The sequence below is a fragment of the Camarhynchus parvulus genome, chromosome 26 (genome assembly GCF_901933205.1).
Source record: "Camarhynchus parvulus chromosome 26, STF_HiC, whole genome shotgun sequence".
NCBI lineage: Eukaryota > Metazoa > Chordata > Aves > Passeriformes > Thraupidae > Camarhynchus > Camarhynchus parvulus.
The window spans coordinates 2,810,707-2,828,411 of record NC_044596.1 but is presented as its reverse complement, the minus strand read 5'-3'; the positions used below and the strand labels follow the sequence as shown (position 1 = coordinate 2,828,411).

General features: G+C 50.3%; 3 protein-coding genes across 4 annotated transcripts in view; all 3 read right to left on the bottom strand.

Moving 5' to 3' along the window:
* The window catches only part of TRIM33 (tripartite motif containing 33), a 42,965-nt gene extending 39,140 nt beyond the window's left edge, over positions 1-3,825 (bottom strand). Inside the window, exon 1 of the mRNA XM_030965620.1 lies at positions 3,399-3,825. Within this exon, the coding sequence (XP_030821480.1) occupies positions 3,399-3,825 (427 nt within the window). The remainder of the gene's footprint in view (positions 1-3,398) is intronic.
* A 1,816-nt stretch (positions 3,826-5,641) lies between these two features.
* On the bottom strand, positions 5,642-8,776 carry BCAS2 (BCAS2 pre-mRNA processing factor). The gene is made up of 7 exons (XM_030965621.1): positions 8,637-8,776; positions 8,465-8,557; positions 8,160-8,230; positions 7,897-8,058; positions 7,199-7,249; positions 6,588-6,668; positions 5,642-6,071 (listed from the first exon to the last, which is right to left on the bottom strand). Exons 1-7 carry the CDS (start codon positions 8,727-8,729, stop codon positions 5,942-5,944), a joined length of 681 nt encoding a protein of 226 aa, XP_030821481.1. The 5' UTR covers positions 8,730-8,776; the 3' UTR covers positions 5,642-5,941.
* Positions 8,777-9,087: 311 nt separating this feature from the next.
* DENND2C (DENN domain containing 2C) overlaps positions 9,088-17,705 on the bottom strand; it is a 30,793-nt gene continuing 22,175 nt past the window's right edge. For both annotated transcript variants that reach the window (XM_030965687.1, XM_030965688.1), the window contains exons 12-19: positions 16,708-16,848; positions 15,974-16,122; positions 15,429-15,606; positions 15,056-15,097; positions 14,021-14,126; positions 12,244-12,483; positions 10,050-10,136; positions 9,088-9,449 (exon numbers count right to left, since the gene is read on the bottom strand). In XM_030965687.1, the coding sequence (XP_030821547.1) occupies positions 9,418-9,449; positions 10,050-10,136; positions 12,244-12,483; positions 14,021-14,126; positions 15,056-15,097; positions 15,429-15,606; positions 15,974-16,122; positions 16,708-16,848 (975 nt within the window). In that variant the 3' untranslated portion in view covers positions 9,088-9,417. The remainder of the gene's footprint in view (positions 9,450-10,049; positions 10,137-12,243; positions 12,484-14,020; positions 14,127-15,055; positions 15,098-15,428; positions 15,607-15,973; positions 16,123-16,707; positions 16,849-17,705) is intronic.

Sequence of the window (17,705 nt, the reverse complement as noted above, 5' to 3'; positions counted from 1 at the left end):
TATCAAACCCATTTCTGGTACCACACATCACAGCTCTGGGTAGTAAATGTGTTGTTCCTCAGTTTACACACACAACCAACTGTGGAGGTTTTTCAGCTCATTTGGTTTTTCAGCCTAATTGGAATTGTGACATTCCCAAGGAGCTGGGAGAGCCCCAAGCTCTCTCTACTGAGATAATCCTCTTTAGAGAGATTGGAAATATCTCATCCAGGCAGTGAAACCACAAAATAACCTCACCTCCAGGAGCAGGGGCAGCAGGGGGTGCAGGAGAAGTTGTTTTACAGTTTCTGTTACAGTCTGAAATCAGGGATTTTTTCAGAATACTGTGATACAAATGCAGGAATTTCCTTAAGTAAACTAAACCTGAAAAGAGGAGTCCAGTTGGACAGCTGAAACATCACTACAAAACCATCCATCCACCAAATAAAATGCACATTCCCATAACCAATTTAGAAATTAAACTGAATATATGATACTTTTCATGTTAAACAAATGCGTATGTTTTAAATATATAAAACAAGAATCTTCTATTTTTTCCCTACAAAAATGTAATCAAACAGCAAAATAAACCTTTTTCACCAGCAAAACAGGTATGACCCACCAAGAACTTGTTTTTAATACAGCAAACCACAACTTCAGCTAATTCTTTTAGGCTTTAGTCAGGGGTTCTCTAACTTTTAGAAGTTGAGATGATTCTTCTGCCTTCTTTAGCAGTGGCTCTGCAGGGAGTGGGAGCCTGGCAGGAGCAGAGATGCTGATCCAGACCCAACTCTCCAGAAGGGCAGGGGAGGTGCTGTCACTCAGAGAATTGCTCTGGGGCATCAACCTCACACTCCATTTCCACAGTTTTTACCCAATAAATACACTTATCTACTGTTTTAAGTCCTGACAGCTCTCATTGAGCAAACCCTCAAACTAATTAAGAAAGCAACCAGGAAAATATCACGTGTACTTTTGTGGTTTATGTGAAGAGATGCTGAAATATAGCAGGGACACAATCCAGCAGTGAGAGCCTGCAGCAAAGTGTAACCTGCCTCAGGTACAGCTACAGGTGCCACTTCTCTTTAATTCTTCCTTCATGAAAAAGCACCTGCTCGTCATGAAGGAGACTTGAGCATCAGCAGAAGTGGAAGTAACACTTCACACTTTGTGACTACCAGAAGAGGGAAGGAACCTGTGTGACTAAGCACTGTGGTGCCTCTCAGGAGGCTCAGAATGTCCATTTTCTGTCTGATTTACTGGTAACCATCTCCTGTGCCACCCAACTGATTCCACCCTCAAGGCGCAGAGAGCTGCCCACAAAATGCTTCTGCAGGTCCATGGCCCATCCTCAGCTGAGGATGAGCCAATCCTGCCATATTTCAGAGTGTACTTTTAATCCCAACTGGAAAAGTACCAAATATAAAAGAAACAAATTAGTTCTTGAGGAGATTCCCTCTAGAAATTGGAAATATTTGCATCCAGCCAAATTTTGGCCCAAGAGCATTTCCTACTTTCCTAAGGAAACAGAGATTAAACACCCAGAGACACCAGGATATAGGTGCCAGTTCCTGTACTGGTGCAGGCTGGGGTGGCACCACAGCTGGATCCACAGCCCTACAGGACAATCCCACAACAGCACCTCTGTTGGAAGGCATCTCTGCAGATCACCCAGTCACCTGGAGCAGGTGACTCAGGAATGTGTCCAGGTGGGTTTGGAATGTGTCCAGAAAAGGAGACTCCACCCCTTCCCTGGGCAGCTGCTCCAGGGTTCTGCCACCCTCCACAGCAAGAATTTCTTTCTCATTCAGGTGGAACTCCTTGTGTTATAACTTATGGCCATTGCTTCTTGGCCTGCCCTGGGCACCACTGAAAAGAGCCTGACACCATCCTCTGAGCCAGCCTGGAAATATTCCTACAGATCGATGGGATCCCCTCTCAGACTTCCCTTCTCCAGACTAACCAGGCCCAGCCCTGCAGTCTCTCCTCACATCAAAGACTCTCCAGTCCCCTGCACCTTGCTCACATCACCTAAAACTTTTTATTGCAACAGCCTAAACACAAACTCTTTCTACACCAAAGCACACCAGCAAGAATTCTTAAAATGTGTACAACAAGAAGTGATATTCCAGTTTGTACTCAGTGGTTCCCACACTGTATTTAATACATCATCTTTTTAACACCAATGAACTTCCTAAGATCACATCCTAGATGGACTTCTGAACAGTCTGGATGAAAAAATCTCTGCCAAGCCAGATTAATTCCTTCTCTGGGGAACACAGGAAGGGCTTGAGTGCAAAGATGTCACCAAACGAGGTCTCCCTGACCAGAGAGCCCATTTAGGACCTGCAAAACCACTTACCAGGGCCCTACTTTGCTCTGTACACACAGCCCGTGAGTCACCCCATCTAAAGCTCCTGAAGCTTTTCAGTTCCATCCTTTGAACACATATTAGAAAAGAAAAATCAAACCCGGGCTGTGGTTCTGCTAAGAGCAGGTGGAAGGAGCAGCGTACTCCTGTTCCCTGGTACAAGCTCTGTAGAGGCAGAGCTGACAAACAGCAGTGCAAAGTTTTATCTGCTCTCAGCAAAGCAGGGGCAGTGCACACAGCGTTCCCACCCGGGCAGGTAACACTGCAACAAGAGTGAATCTCAATTGAACCAGACACGTTTTACCCCAGCGCTGGAGAAGCCAGCAGCTGCCCACCCCCGCTGTGTCACCGCTGAGAGCCAACACAAAACACACAGGAGGAGAGAATGACAGAAGATTTGGGGTTGGAAAGGGCCTTTAAAGGGCATTAGTGCAACCCCCCTGTCACGGGCAGGGACATCTGAGATTCGAGCAGGTTGCTCGGAACCTGGTCCAGCCTGACACTGAAATGTTTCCACCACCTCCCTGAGCAATTTGTTCCGATGTTTTAACACCCTCATGGTAAACATTTCTTCCTTACACTTCACCTAAACCGATCCTGCTCCAGTTTAAAACCATCACCCCCAGTCCTATCGCAACAGGTGCCACTAAAAAACTCTGTCCTTATTTTTATCACCGACTCCCTTTAGGCACCGAAAGGGGCTTTGGGATCCCAAAGGTTAGGGTTAGGGCCAAAAAAGAGAGCTTCTCTTCTCCAGAACATCCCAATCCCCTCAGAGCTGAGCTGCTCCACCCCTCCGACCAACTCTGCCCGCTCCAACAGGTCCGTCCTTCCCGGGACGGAAAGCCCCGGCCGCGATCCGCGCTCCCGATCCCAAGAGCTGCCGATCCCCGCCGGCCCTGCCCTCCCGCAGCCCCCCGATCGCAGCCCCCCGATCGCAGCCCCCCGATCGCAGCGCCCCGGAGCCCCCCGCGCTCCCGGACGGGCCCGGGGATCCCCGCGCTGTGGGCGGGATGTCCCGGAGGAGCCCCGCGCCCGCCGCGCTCACCTTGCTGCACGTCGCCGTTGGCGCCGCCGGGCACGGGCACGGTGAGCTGGCGCTCGGGCTCGGGCAGGCAGCGGCGGCAGAAGGAGTGCAGGCAGGGCAGCAGCTTGGGCTCGGCCTCCCGCCGGCTCTGCAGGCTCTGCGCGCACACCGCGCACGTGTCCAGCAGCGAGAACGGCCCCGGCGCCGCGGGCGTCAGCGGCGGCACCGGGCTGGGGCCGGGCCCCGCCGCCGCACCGGGCCCCGCCGCCGCCTCGGCCTCGGCCTCGCCGCCGCCGCGCTCCGCCGCCGCCGCCCCGGGGCTCTCGCGCTCCTCGGGCGGCGCGGCGGCGGACGGCGAGCCGGCGGGAGGCTCCAGACAGCCGCCGCCGCCCGGCGCGGCCTCGGCGGCCGCGTCCCCGCCGCCGCCGCCTCCTTTGTTTTCCGCCATGTTTCCTCCTTTGAACCCGACCCCGCTCCGCGCACGCTCCGCGTCACCGCGTCACCGGGCGGGACCGGGCGGGACCGGCGCCGCGCACGCGCGCGCGCTCCCGCGGCAACGGCGCGGCCGGGAGGGCGGAGTGTGACGTCATGGGGAGGCGGGGCTCTGGGCCCAGGAACGAGAGCCTATTGGGCGATGGCGGCGGCAGGGGCGTGGCCACGCCCCTTCGGGAACGCCCCCGGGAACGGATCACCGGGAATAGGGAATAACGCACCGGGAATAAGGAACAGGGCACCGGGAATAGAGAATAACGTACCGGGAATAGGGAACAGGGCACTGGCAATAGGGAATACCACACCGGGATTAGCACACTGGGCGGGGAATAACGCACTGGGCTGGGGAATACCGCGCCGAGAACACCGCACCAGGCTGGGGAATAACGCACTGGGCTGCGGAATGCCTCATCGGGAGGGGGAATACCACACCGAGGTGGGGAATAACCCTGCCGGACGGAAAATGACACACACAGGCTGGGAAATAACCTACGGGGGAGGGGAATAACCCACAGGGGACGGGGAATAACGCGTGAAGATGGGGAATACCCATCCGGGGTGGGGAATACCCATTGGGAGGGGGAATAATGCCCCAGGAATAACCCGTGAGGACGGGGAATATCCATCAGCATGGGGAATACCCATTGGGATGGGGAATAACCCACCGGGAAGGGGAATAACGTCCCAGGAAGGGGAATAACCCACCGGGGAATAATGCACTGGGGTGGGGGAATGGGGCACCAGGACAGGGAATAACCCATTGGGATAGGGAACAAAGCACTGGGATGCAAAACATCCATGGGGAAGGGGAATAGGACACCAGGATGGGGAATAATGGACTGGGATGGGGATGATGGAACAGGATGGGGAATAATGGACCAGGATGGAGAACAGGGCACCAGGAACAGGAAATAGCAGACCTGGGATGGGGAATACTCATGGGGAAGGGGTACAGGGCACTGGGATGGGGGATAACGGACCAGGATGGAGAACAGGGCACCAGGACAGGAAATAGCAGACGTGGATTGGGCATATCCCACTAGGACGGAGAACAGAGCAGCAGGATGGGGAATGGCACACCAGCATAGGGAAAAGGGCACTGGGACACAGAGCAGTGCATTGGGATGGGAGTCAGAGATGAGGACAGGGAACAGGGCAGTGCGAGCAGGAAGATCAGGAATTATGCCCTGGGATGAGGAACAGGGCAGGAGGTGGCACGTGGCAGCAGCTCTCTGGCCACAGAGAGCAACACACAACTTTCCCAGGCTTTTCTGGGGAAGGCTGTGACGAGATCAGAGAAAAGAATGAGAAACAATTCTTATCTTCACTTACTGCACCTGGTATTGTGAACATCTGAGATTTATTTACCAAAGGGTGGTTTCCTAATTAGCCAATGGTGATGGTGTTTGGACAGGAGGACCAATTAGGTCAACCTGTATTGTAAATATATATTTGTATATTATATTTGTATATTATCTGTCTATAAAAGCAATGGGTTTCTTAATAATTATATGATATAATAAAGAGATTGATCAGCCTTCTTTTAATCATGGAGTCAATGCTAATTATTACCCAGCTGGGGCCTGCTGCAGTGACAGTGGCACTGGAGTCTCCTCTGTGGGCACTGCACGGCCCCAGTGCTGCAGAGAGACTTCCCCACCCCAAATTCCAGGTTCCCCCTAGTTCCCCTGCAGGGGATTCTCAGGGTCCACCTGGCCCAGCCACCTTCTCCACAGCTCTGGGCTTTGGACATGAAGCAGAAACCAAAGAAATAGCAAAACAGGATTTATTAAAGATGTAGGGGAAAACACAACAACACGAGCTCCTGCTTTAAGAGTATAAAAAGTGAAACAATTCACAGTACATTTAGTGGTGGCTGTGATACATTTAAACAGGATGTCTAGAGTCCACCCTACCTCCTCCTAGAATTTAAAACAAGGAAAAGAAAGGATGGAAATACCCTTTTACCACCTCACACAACTGCAGCTAGAGGTGTCTACAGACACAGCATCTCCAAGGTGTCTGGTTTGCAGTTTTTAACACATGCAGCACTAAGACAAGTCAGGATTAATTCACTGGAAGTCTTGCTGGATATTCTCCTTGTTTGCTTCCCCATGTTGCTGCTTGATTTGTGAAATTTCATTTTCCAGCTGCACAATGGTTCGTTCAATCTCATAATTTTTACTGACAAGAGAGACCCACCTGGAAGGGAAAAGGAAATAAAAAAAGCCTTTAGGTGTTATGCAATAGTCCTCTGGTTAAAAATCAAAGACAACCATTGCTCCAAAGCAAGCAGAAACACCAAATAAAGCAGTATTCTTCCTAACACATGATAATCCTTAGCTGACATCAATGGTCATTGGAACAACCAAAGTGGCAATGAGTAATTTTTAATTCTGTTAAACCTGAAAACACAAAAAAAATCATTACTAGACTCATCCACCAACTGCCAATATTGAGATAAAGAAGAGTTTAAGACAATTTAGGAAATTTGAAGCAGCTAATAAATATACCCTCTTCCCACTTGTTGATTCACTCAACCTCAGTAATTATAATATTGAGGCAAACTACAAATACTTTAAAACACTTCCTCCAAAGCAACAGTATCCTACAGCAGCACCAAAGCATCACTGAATTTCAACTGGAAGAAGAATTTCAAGTGAATTTCAAGCAATGGAGAAACTGTGGAAGGGTTAACAGAAAAATGTCAATACTCACGTGGATTCCATCTCTCTCAGCTTAGCCCCAGCTGTGAGCTGCATGTTCTTCCTCTGCCAGTTCAGGTCTTGAATGTTTTTCCTGGGGAGAAAAAGATGTATTTTTATTTCCTCATTTCTTTGGCATCTGCAGTACCTGTTGCTAATTTCCAAGTACACTCAATTCCTAGAAGTACTGCCAGAAAATATTTGTGTACAGCCAGGACTGTAATGACAACATCCAGATGGACAAATCTCAGTACAGGGTTGACAGAGAACCCTGAGATAAATAAAAGGTCAAACCCAACATCAGGGAAGATGTTCTTACAGAGACTGCACATTAAATTATCAGTAGTAAAATGAAATTTTACTACTGGTAACTTCAGGGAGGATTCCACAAATCCAGAGCAGAGATTCAAACAAACCAAACACAGAATTTTGAGTAGAACAGACATGATGAATGTAACTGTTTAGGGAGAGCAGGGTCACATTTCTTAATTATTGTTTTTACTGGGTCTTTTTCCTTGTGACCATGGCAGCAGCCAGCACATACACCTTCCTCTGTATAGCATGGAGGGGAGAGAAAGGTTCACTTCAAATTTCAGTACAAAAATGTAAGTAAGAATGACCCACCTCAATTTCTGAAGCTCTTTCTGGGCTTGTTCTATCATATGAACCAAGTGCCTAATGACAGAATGCAAGCAAAGCATCAAAAACACACAAATGGTAAACCAGCCCTATTTCACCTGACATTTAACTTCCCAGAGTTAAGGATCCAACAAGTCCCTGCAGCACCTTGGCCCAGCCAGCAGATCCTTTACCTGCTTCCCTTCTCCTGAGCTCAGGAACCCTCTGCCTTCTCTCAGTTTGGAATTCCTTTGGCCTACTCTTTTATCTAAGGCTCAGCCAACCCTTCTCAAAAGTGGGCATCAAAATTTTCTGTCTGAAATAGCCCCAGTGCTTCCTGCAGCCACACTCTACAACCTCTTCTTGGCTTTTGCAGCAGCTTTATTTCAGCTCCACGCTAAGCCCAGGATCTGTAGTAACTCATCTTCATTTCTACTACTGAGTTATTCCTTCACAGGCTATCACTGGCCTTAATTACCACCCACTACCACCAACAATAACCCACCACATTCAAGACAGGGATATATTAAAACACACGCTCTTTCTTGGTCATAGAGACAGCTTTGAGATCAGCCTCTTCTTTCTCTTACAGGGGTTCATCTATTCCAGACTACATTCTAAAGACCCCCACTGGATTTACACCCAATAAATACACAGAAATTCACCACACAACTTGTTGCTCAGCAGAGCAGCTGAGGCCTTACTCATTGTACACCTTCCAGGCGTTGCAGCCGTGCTGGGACATGAGCTCCAGGTTCTCGATGCGCACGGCCTGGTGCTCCAGCTGTGCCATGGAATTGTTCACACACTCCTGCCACGCCGTGATGTCGTTCTTCTGCCCGGAGGAGGGGGCGGGCAGCTCGTACCTGCAAAGGGCAGGGGCGCTCACCCGGGGCACGGCTCACCCCGGGGCACGGCTCACAGCTCATCCCGGGGCACCGGGCACTGCCCTGCCGGTCCCACTCACCTCTTCATACTGAGCAGCTCCAGGGGCTGCCGGGCCGCCAGGCGCTCGAACTCGTTCCGCATGATCTCGGTCTGTGGGGAAGGCAGCGGTGAGGGACGGGGCCCACACAAGAGGGGTATGGTGGGGAGGACGGGGATAGGACACAAACGGTAACGGGGGAGAGACACAGGAGGGGTACGGGGTGGGCACACGATGGGGACACGGGGGAAGGACGGGGACAGGCAGGGTCTGTCTCAGCCCAGGTTACCGAGTGGGGACAAGGGCGCTATGGGGGTACGGGGAGCTCTGGAGCCGCCTCAGCGCACCTCGAAGGCGCTGTAGTCGTGCGCGGGCAGGTAGCTCAGGTAGTTCTTGGTCGGCCGGTACCGCCGCGTCTCCTCCTCCACCAGAGCCGCGGCCTAACGCACACGGAGCGTCAGGCAGGCGGGCAGCCCGCCCGCCGCCCCGGCCCCTTCCCGGCCCCGGCCCCGCACGCACCGCCTCCCGCACGCCCGGCGCCTCGTAGCCCTGGTCGAAGTAGGGCAGCGCGTCCACCACGACATCGCCGGCCACCAGCCCCGGGCCCGACATCTTGGCCGCGGCCGCGCGCACTGCGCGTGCGCACTCACGTCACGTCCGGTGGGACCGCGCACGGCTCGGGCCCAAACCCCGCCCCCAAGGATCAAACCCCGCCCCTTCGGGACCAAACCCCGCCCCTTCCCGGCCCGCCCCTCAACCCAGGCCCCGCCCCTCCCGGTTGACTCCAGCCCCGGTCCCGCCGCTCCCGGAGCGTTTCCAGCCCTGCCCCGCCCCTACCGGTGTAATTCCCACCCTGGCCCTGCGCCTCCCTGCCCGGTCCCGCCTCTCCCGGAGCGACTCCACCCCTGGCTCCGCCCGTCCCGGCCACGCCCCCTTAAGGACTGAGACACGTGAAGGGTTGGATCGATGAGCTGTTATTGATCCATGGAACTGCTTATCGGTCTATGGAACTGGTTATCAATCCATAAGCTGTTATCAGTCCATGAAACTCGTTATTGACCCGTGAGCTGTTATTGATCCATGTGCTGTTATCAATCCATGGAACTGGTTATCGATCCATGGGCTGTTATCAATCCACGAGCTGTTATAGATCCATGGGCTGTTATCGGTCCCCGTGCCGGTTGTTCCTGCAGCACACCCGGAGCCCCCAGCCCAGCCCGGCCCTCCTGGGGCCCAGCTCAGTCCAGGCCAGGCAGGGTCTGTGGTTCCCCCTCCGCCGCTGTCCCGCAGCAGCGCCCGGTCACTTCTTCTGCAGGAATTTCATTTTACTGCCTGCAGAGAAAAAACAGCATTAAGAGATTTAGGTGAGGGTGGGGAAGCCCTGATACAGATGCCCAGAGCAGCTGTGGCTGCCCCTGGATCCCTGGCAGTGTCCAAGGCCAGGCTGGGCAGGGCTTGGAGCAGCCTGGGACAGTGGGAGGTGTCCCTGCCATGGCAGAACTGGTCCCTTCCCACCCAAATCATTGTTGGATTCTGTGAGCTGGAGCCACTCCAGGACTCATCAGGCTGAGGAGCTTAAGGTGGAAAGCCACACATGGGCACCTCTGCCAGCAGACACAACTTCTGTCCCCTGGGCATGTCCCCAGACAGGACCTAAGTTAAGGAACAAGCACTCAGAACAGCAACTCCCCAAAATTTTATCTAAAGATACAAAAGCTTAAAAAGAAAAGAAAAATCTTACACAGTGTCCAGTGTCCCCTGAAGGAGTAAATGTTAACAAGGGAACACTTTCCTTTACAAAGGAAATGTAAACAATGGGAAACACTTTGCAGAAGTCAAAGCAGCCTTTCTCTCCTTCATAACAAATTAATTATTCAATAGCTACAATTAATAAAAATAAATAATGAACAAAAAGCAAGGGTGTTCCTTTACCAAGACTGCGAAGGATTTTGTTCATTCCAGTTCGTTCCGTCTCCGGAATACGCTCCAAATACTCCAAGGCACGGACCTCAAAAAGGCCTAAAGAGAAAAAAAAATTAAAAATTAAAAATCACTCACCCAATGAGTTACTCCACCTTTTAGCATGTGGCATCACAAAAGGAAATCCTGTAGGTAGTGTGTGTAAGCTGCAGGATGAAGGAGAAAGGAGAGAGATGCAGAAATTCTTTGCTTTATAAACTGAATTATTTTGAGTAATTACAGGGGCATGTGACATTCTCACTAACCATCTAGTCCAAGATACAAATCCTATAGCATTTCCATCCAGCCTATAAGAATCATTACATTACCACACTGTGTTACATTTTAAACCCTAAAAACTCCTCTTTGGGCCCCTTCTGCCAAGCTGTGGGGTCTGCTCTGACCCTTGGAGCTGTCTGCAAGCAGAGGGTGATGTTCCATCAAAAGGGGATCACCTTCAGCTGGCCACACCATTGTTTTCCAGTTGTTCAGTAACTGAGGTATCTCAAAGCTTGCTTTCATTTCAATCTCACTGATAGTTTCCATATTCTCCAAAATCTTTTGCCAGGCCATCATATTTATAAGGCTTTCCTGTTTCATCTTCCCCAACATCAGGAAAACCCTGGGGGAGAGCTGTCTCTCTCTGTTCCGAGGATATGTGGTTACCACATCTAGCCTCTGTTCTAGGCGATGCTTTGTAGCAGGCCCAGGTCCTGCAATGCCTCTGTGGTGCTCAGCAGCCTAAGATAGGAAATGCCAAGTCATGGTGAATGGGCTAGAAGCCCCTCTCTTCTGCCTTTGGACTCCTGCTCATCTCTCTGTAAATCTACAGGTCACTTCCCTTTAACCCTTGCTATTGGACAATTTCTGATCTCCCTGTACCCCATATAAAGAGCGGCTTTTGCCCAGTTTGGCAGAAGAGGTGTCACTGGGAACCTTCACAGAAGAATCAATAAAGATGCTCCTGTGGAACCTCACACAGCCTTCTCCTCTCTCTCCCTGTGTCTGTCTAAGGCACCTAGAAAGCTGAAGGGCTGAAATCACAATGTGCAGTGGGGAGACATTCTCTCATGTCTCCCAGGGTACTGAGGGCAGCTGGGCTGGTCACCTTTGCAGCAGAAGAGACGCCAGAGACATTGGGAGAAGATAAAAGGGGCGACTCTTAGCAGGGGTTAATCCAAGGTTTTATTCTAGGAGTCCCAAAGGAGCCCCTACACCTCAGGGGGCTCCTGCTGAGAGCCCCAGGAGATGTGCCAAGGTTACATTTAAAGGGAGGTGGAAACCTAAAGTAGATAACATTTTACTGACCAATAAGTGACCCTGAGGGATGGGAACTGGGGGATTGACATTTAGGACAGCATATGGGGCACGGCTTGGGGGGCTGACCCCTGGCCTCTGGCTAATCACTCGACATCCTGGACTGAAACTTCTAGATGGAGGGGATGGGATGCTGAGTGATTGACAGAGAGCCAGGGTGGGGATTTGGGGATGATCTCAGCAAGGGAAAGGGATTACACAGGTAAATGGAGGGGGGTACCATCTGGGATGAACCATTTGGGAAAATACGGGGATACAAAACCAAAACTGTTACAAAGTATTACAAAGAATAAAAACACACTACAACAACAATGAGCTGATAATCACTAAAGAGCCCCCCTTCCAGCCCCATATGCTCCTTCCACCATCCCAAACTGGAAAATCCCCCGGGATTGGGATGTTCTGTGCGGGCAGTGCTGCTTTTCAGTGTGGATTTGGTTTGATTTTGATTTGATTCAGCACAGGGAGTCCTTCCAGGGCCTGTCCAGAGCTCGTCCAGAGCTCCAGAGCCAGGGGAGTAAAAAAGGGCCGCGGGCAGCGGTGAGTGGCTCTGACGTGCAGGGAATTAAGCTGGATGGTGGCAGGGAGTGAGGGAAAAGGCTCCTGGAGTGGCAGGGTGAGGCGGCTGGGAATACTGGAGGTGGCTACTGACATGCAGGGAATGAGGCTGGATGGTGGCAGGAGGAGGTGTGGAAGGGGTGGAGAGGTAGAAGGTTGCCTGTGGCTGAGAACTGCTTGGGAGCTCGGACAGCCTGTCCCAAACAGGACTGCGCTACCCAGGACCCTGCAGCCTGCTGGGGACACCCCCAAACCCAGCAAAAAGCCACAAGAAGGCTCCACAAGGCATCACCTTTGGCCAGGCTCTTGCTGAGCTCGCGGTCCTGGATGAAGCCGGCGAACATCTGGGTCTCCATGAAGCAGTGCAGGAAGTGGCGCACGGTGCGCGAGCCGTGGCTCTTGCGGAAGGGCTCGCGCTGGAACACGCGCTGGCCCTGCTCCGTCACGCTCATGTGCAGAGAGTAGTGCCCCACGATCTCCACGAAGAACTGCACAAAAGCCTCCGAGACCAGGGAGTTCAGGCTCGTGTCACCTGTGAGTAGGACATTTGGCACTTTGGTCATTCCTCTCTGTCCCAGATTGCCAGGCAAGATGTCAAGATGGATTCTATTTGCCATCTGTATTGCAGTTGTCTTTTATCAAGTGGGCAGTTTGCCTTATCTCTTCCACAATCACTCATCCATCCGGGGAGATGCTGCTGATAACAGCTATTGGATGTCACTGCATGGCTGATAAGAACTACAGCATCCCATTGGGAGATGTGAGCCCAGAGGGAGGAGCCAAGCATTCCTACCCGGATAGAATCTGGAGATTCTGGAACACCAGCACGGCTCCTGCACTGGATTGCCCAGAGGAACAGCAGCTGCCTCTTCCCCTGGATCTCCAGAGGCAGAGACTGCACCTTTCTCCAGGATCCCTGCTCCAGCAGAACCACCCCTGACACTGCAGGAGGGCTGAGCCACAATTCCAATGGGGCTGCTGCCAGCACCCTGACCCACAGGGTGTCAGGTTGGGTTCTGACTCTGTCAGTGTTGGTTTAGTTTACTGCATTGTTTATTTTATCTTTTTATTTTCTTCCCTATTAAAGAACTGTTATTCCTGCTCCCATATTTTTTGCCTGAGAGCCCCTTAATCTAAAATTTATAGCAATTCAGAGGGAGGGGGTTCACATTCTCCCTTTCAGGGGAGGCTCCTGCCTTCCTTAGCAGGCACCTGTCTTTCCAAACCAAGACACTCTCTATCAGCTTCCCTGGGTCTGGATTGAAGGCACTTGAGATGACAGTTCATGTTTGGGCTCAGGTGTTCATTATTTCTTATCAGTAAAACAGTCTCACTACTGTGAGCTCGGCAGTTTTTCATTAGCAAAGCACAAAATGGCCAACAATCTCTTGTTACCAGGTCTTTTAAGGCTGAATTATCCAATTAAGAAATAACACCTAAATAATTTTCCCTTTTAAACCCAATTAGTGATCCCAAAGAACCTGCAGTGTGGACTTTTCTGTCCAATTACAAAATACCTCCCAAACCCGTGGAGAAGAAGGAAGAAAGAGGTGAAGAAGAACAACCTGTCTCTGCCCTAAAACCCCCATCTTGCTTCATATTTGTTACTATATTCTAAAACCCCAAACTCTAAATTTTCCACCCTGTGACATTACACACTTCTAACCATCTCCACACCCATAATCCCAGTGCTATTAATCAATTTTGGAAGCCTTCTCCACAGCCTCAGGTCAAATGTTCTCTGGTGAGTCTGTGCCTTTCAGCATAGAAAGTTTAAAATTCTCAGCACCCAGGGTTCAACTGGATACAACAAAATTCAAAGCACAAAGGAACTGATGCTGTTGGCCTAAAGGAAACTACAGTTCTGCACACACTAAATGTAAAAAGAGGAACTGTCAGCAAACCAAACTTCTCACACATTCACAGGATATTCTCAGCATGACCACGGAGAAACAGCTAAAATGTCACTTCTTAGCATTAAGTTCAATTTGCTCATTTTTATCAACTCCATGGTAGATGTTTAGTAATGGAAAAACATTTTTCCACAGAAATTTTCCCACAGAAAGTACCTTGTGTGTCATTCTGCTCGTGTGACAGGATTTCACTTCGTTCTTCCAGGATTTGTACAAGTGCAGCCTGCAGTTTGTGGGGCAGGATCTCATCCTCATCTGATACCTACGGACACAAACAGTCAAGGAAGGACTTCTGTGTTATTCCCATCAGCAGGAGAACCAGGGGGTGGATTAGAAATATTCATATCATGCCTAAAGCAGTTAGAGAGGAGTTATTCTGTGATATATCTTAAGGGAGACAATATATTTATCTTGCAGCCACAGAAATTAAACACATTTGCTCAGCATGCCCCAAGATTTTATTAGAATCACACACACAACTGGCCACCACACAGACTCAGGCTTATTTCACCAGTAAATCACACAAAGCCAATAAAAGTCCGTTGAGAAAACACAACAGGTCTCAATAATATAGTTTTAAAAATCCCCCATTCCTTTAATACCTTTCTCCAGTTGCAGGCTGCAATGCAAAACAGAACAGTGAGGCAAGGAAAAGGAGAAGCAAATATCCTGAGCTAGTAATGAAACCCCCAGCGTTTTTATAGCTACTTGTCTGGGGATGCAGAAGCACTTTTGGGGAAGTTCAGCAGAGAAGCCCAAGTGAACTGTGATAATTTGTTCCCTAGACTGTCACTCCTGGGGAAAACAAGAACCCAAACCAACAAACACCCCCCAGCTGGAGGAGAGAGGAAGAAGTGCTGTACAGAACAGGGAGAGAGACAAAAAGCAGCACAGAATTTTAAGGATCCCCTTCACATAAGAAACCAAGTAACAGTTTTTAAACTCAGCTCAGATAAGCAGAATCTTTGGCTTTGCAGAGCTCTCCACCTCATGCAACCTCAACCTTGCAACAAGGATTTGTGAGCCTGTTCCCTTCTCTGTCAGTTCAAAAGGATTACAAGGTACTTCTTCAGCCACTGGAATCTCCATATGAACACCAGCTTCTCCTGATTTCTTTTTATTATTTTTTTTTTCATCAGTGCCTTTTCCTGGCATAAACTCAGAAGTTACTGGTACTGTTATTTCACTCACCTCTTGCAAGAACTTGTCAGCACAAAGATCAACAATCAGAACCTGGGGAGACAGAAAACACACTGACTCATAACCAGGTATGTTGCTGTATAGAAAAAAAAACAGGTTTTAATTTGTTTTTTTTTAGATGTGGGATGTTTTTTAAATAGGGCTGTCACACACAAAACCCAAGTTTTGCATGGGTGCAGCCTGTCTCTGAGAACTGTGAATATTATTTATTTTTGACAATGCTGGAACATCCTGGCATTTATCTGGCAAATTCACCAAGCAGCTCAGAGAACTTTGAGAGTTTATACTCAGACAGAATCCAGAGATTATTCCAGAGAGGTCAGCCTCATCCCACTGGCCCTGACTGTGTCTCACATATCCTCACCTCCTCTATGGGCAGGTCCCAGAGCTGTGGCAGGGAGCAGGAGAGGATGCCAATGAGGAATGGGGTCGGAGAGCACACGATGTCGATCATGGAAGCTGGCAGGACGGGGATGTAGGTGTGCTGCCAGGTGAAGGGGTAAAGTGTTGCCACTGCAGCGTGCCCACATTTAGACAGAGTGCTGGAGAGGTGGGAGAAGCACAGGGAGGGTGGTCAGTGTCTCCTTCAGGGCAGGCGTCACTTGTGTACAGCCTGTGCATCAGCAGAGGCCCCATGCACCCACTTCTGAACTCAGTTATGGGGAGCTAAACCCACCATCAAGCCAAGCTAAAGAGGCAAAAAGGAGACATTCCCTTATCTCCTCTTGTGTAAACAGCATAATTCAAATTCTAGGCATGCACATGCTGTGTGGGGAGTGCAGAAGGTTTTCAAATGGAACTGCAAAACTAGACAAGCTTGGACATGGGACAGACAGGTCCAAACACAGAAGAAACAATAACATCCAGTGACAGCCTCCCTCAGCAAGAGCTACTCAGACTCATCTTTACCTTAAGTTGTCAGCCACAAAGATGACTCTCCTTTCCAGCAGGAGAGAGGCAAACACCCGGATGGTGTGGGACACACTCAGACACTGCAAGAGGCACTCAAAGTCCACGTGCTCCAGCCTGGAGTCCAAGGGGCGGCACAGCTCCATCACCTGGGAGCACACAGAGACAGGGAGAGCTGGGGAGCAGCCCAGAGCAGGGACCTCAGCCTCCTCCTGAGGGGCAGGACCAGGGACAGGACCCAGGGAAGGGCTGGAGTTGGGCCAGAGCAGATTTAGGTTGGATTTTGGGAAAGGTTCTTCCCCCAGAGGGTGCTGGGCACTGCCCAGGCTCCCCATGGAATGGGCACAGCCCTGAGGCTGCCAGAGCTCCCAGGAGTGTCTGGACATCACTCTCAGGAATGCACAGGGTGGGATTTTGAGGTGCCAGGAGTTGGACTCAATGATCCTTGTGGGTCCCTTCAAGCTCAGGATTTCCTCTGAATCCATGATTTTACAGAGAACCCCATGACCCAGACAGCTGGGGCAGCACAGAAGAGTGCCCCAGAAGCTCTTCATTAAGAAGCAGGGAATCACTTCCATAGCAGATGATCCCACAGCAAACACATCTCTGGGGCAGCCTCCCTTCCAACTCCAGGATCTTTTCTTCACACTAATTATTTCCAGGCACCACTGTGCAGTTTGCCAAGAGCCTCTGTGCCCCAGAGAGAGTAGGCAGCTCAGCCTGACCTGTGTTACCTCATCTCCTGCTCCTGGCAGGAAGCTCCTGACGGTGATGGTGCGGCCCGGGGCGGGGAACGGCGCCTCCATCACGCTGCGCATGAAGGGGTGCACCAGGGCTGGGGACATCTCCCTCCTCTTCTCCACCTCATCCAGGATCTGCAGGGAAACACACAGAGCCTTGGGTCACTGCTGCTGCTTGTGGCATTCACGTTCTCTGAAAAAAATCCCTTCGCCCAGGATTTTAATCCTGGGAAGCTGAGAAGCCTCAGAGAAAAGGAAAACAATTCTTATCTCATTTGCTTCTCCTGTGCTGTGCTTGTCTGGAATGTGTTTGGAGATTGTTTACCCACAGGTGATTGTTTCATTGGATTCTGGTGTGAGTTGTTTTCACTCTTTGGCCAATCAGGACAGACAATCTCCAGAAAATCAGGAGATTTAGTTACTACAAGAAAGTGGACCAGGATTACGTGAGGTGCAGTGCAAAGGACCAAAACATGCCAAAACTAACCCCACAGATGTTGCAAAAGCGGGGGAAAAAATCAAGGAGGAAGACACAACTTTGAGGGGAAGATATGAGGGACATGGCATGGATACTCTAAAAAGAAAAAAAATCTTTGCCAAAGTGAAAGCCATCAAAAGGCATTGCATGCCATCAAGTGCAGGGACCAAAGCTTGCCCAATTGATCCTCACTGAAATCCAAGATTTCGTTTCCCTTCCCAAAAGGAAATAACATTTCTAAGCTGTGTCAAGACTCTGGAAAGAGTCACGAGTTTTCATTATTATCTTTTTAGCATTCTGCAAGTACCCTTTCAGTATTCTTTAGTATAGTATAATATTCTCTAATAGAAAACAGTATTATAAAGTAATAAGTGAGCCTTCTGAGAACATGGAGTCAGATTCATCATTTCTGCCTTCGTCAGGGCATTCCCAGCAAATACAACAGCTGCTGAGCAGAGGGGAGAATCCATCAGAGCATTCCCATGGAGAAGGCTCCAGCACAGACCCACTGCCC

What these genes read in the sequence shown, in the direction of transcription:
- BCAS2 (XM_030965621.1), bottom strand. Translation starts at nt 8,729, where the DNA reads ATGTCGGGCCCGGGGCTGGTGGCCGGCGATGTCGTGGTGGACGCGCTG. An exon ending in GCCTGGAAGGTGTACAATGA is followed by an intron (nt 7,250 to 7,896) that starts GTAAGGCCTCAG and finishes TTCTGTCATTAG; the next exon opens with GCACTTGGTTCATATGATAG. An exon ending in AAAGAGCTTCAGAAATTGAG is followed by an intron (nt 6,669 to 7,198) that starts GTGGGTCATTCT and finishes TTTTCTCCCCAG; the next exon opens with GAAAAACATTCAAGACCTGA.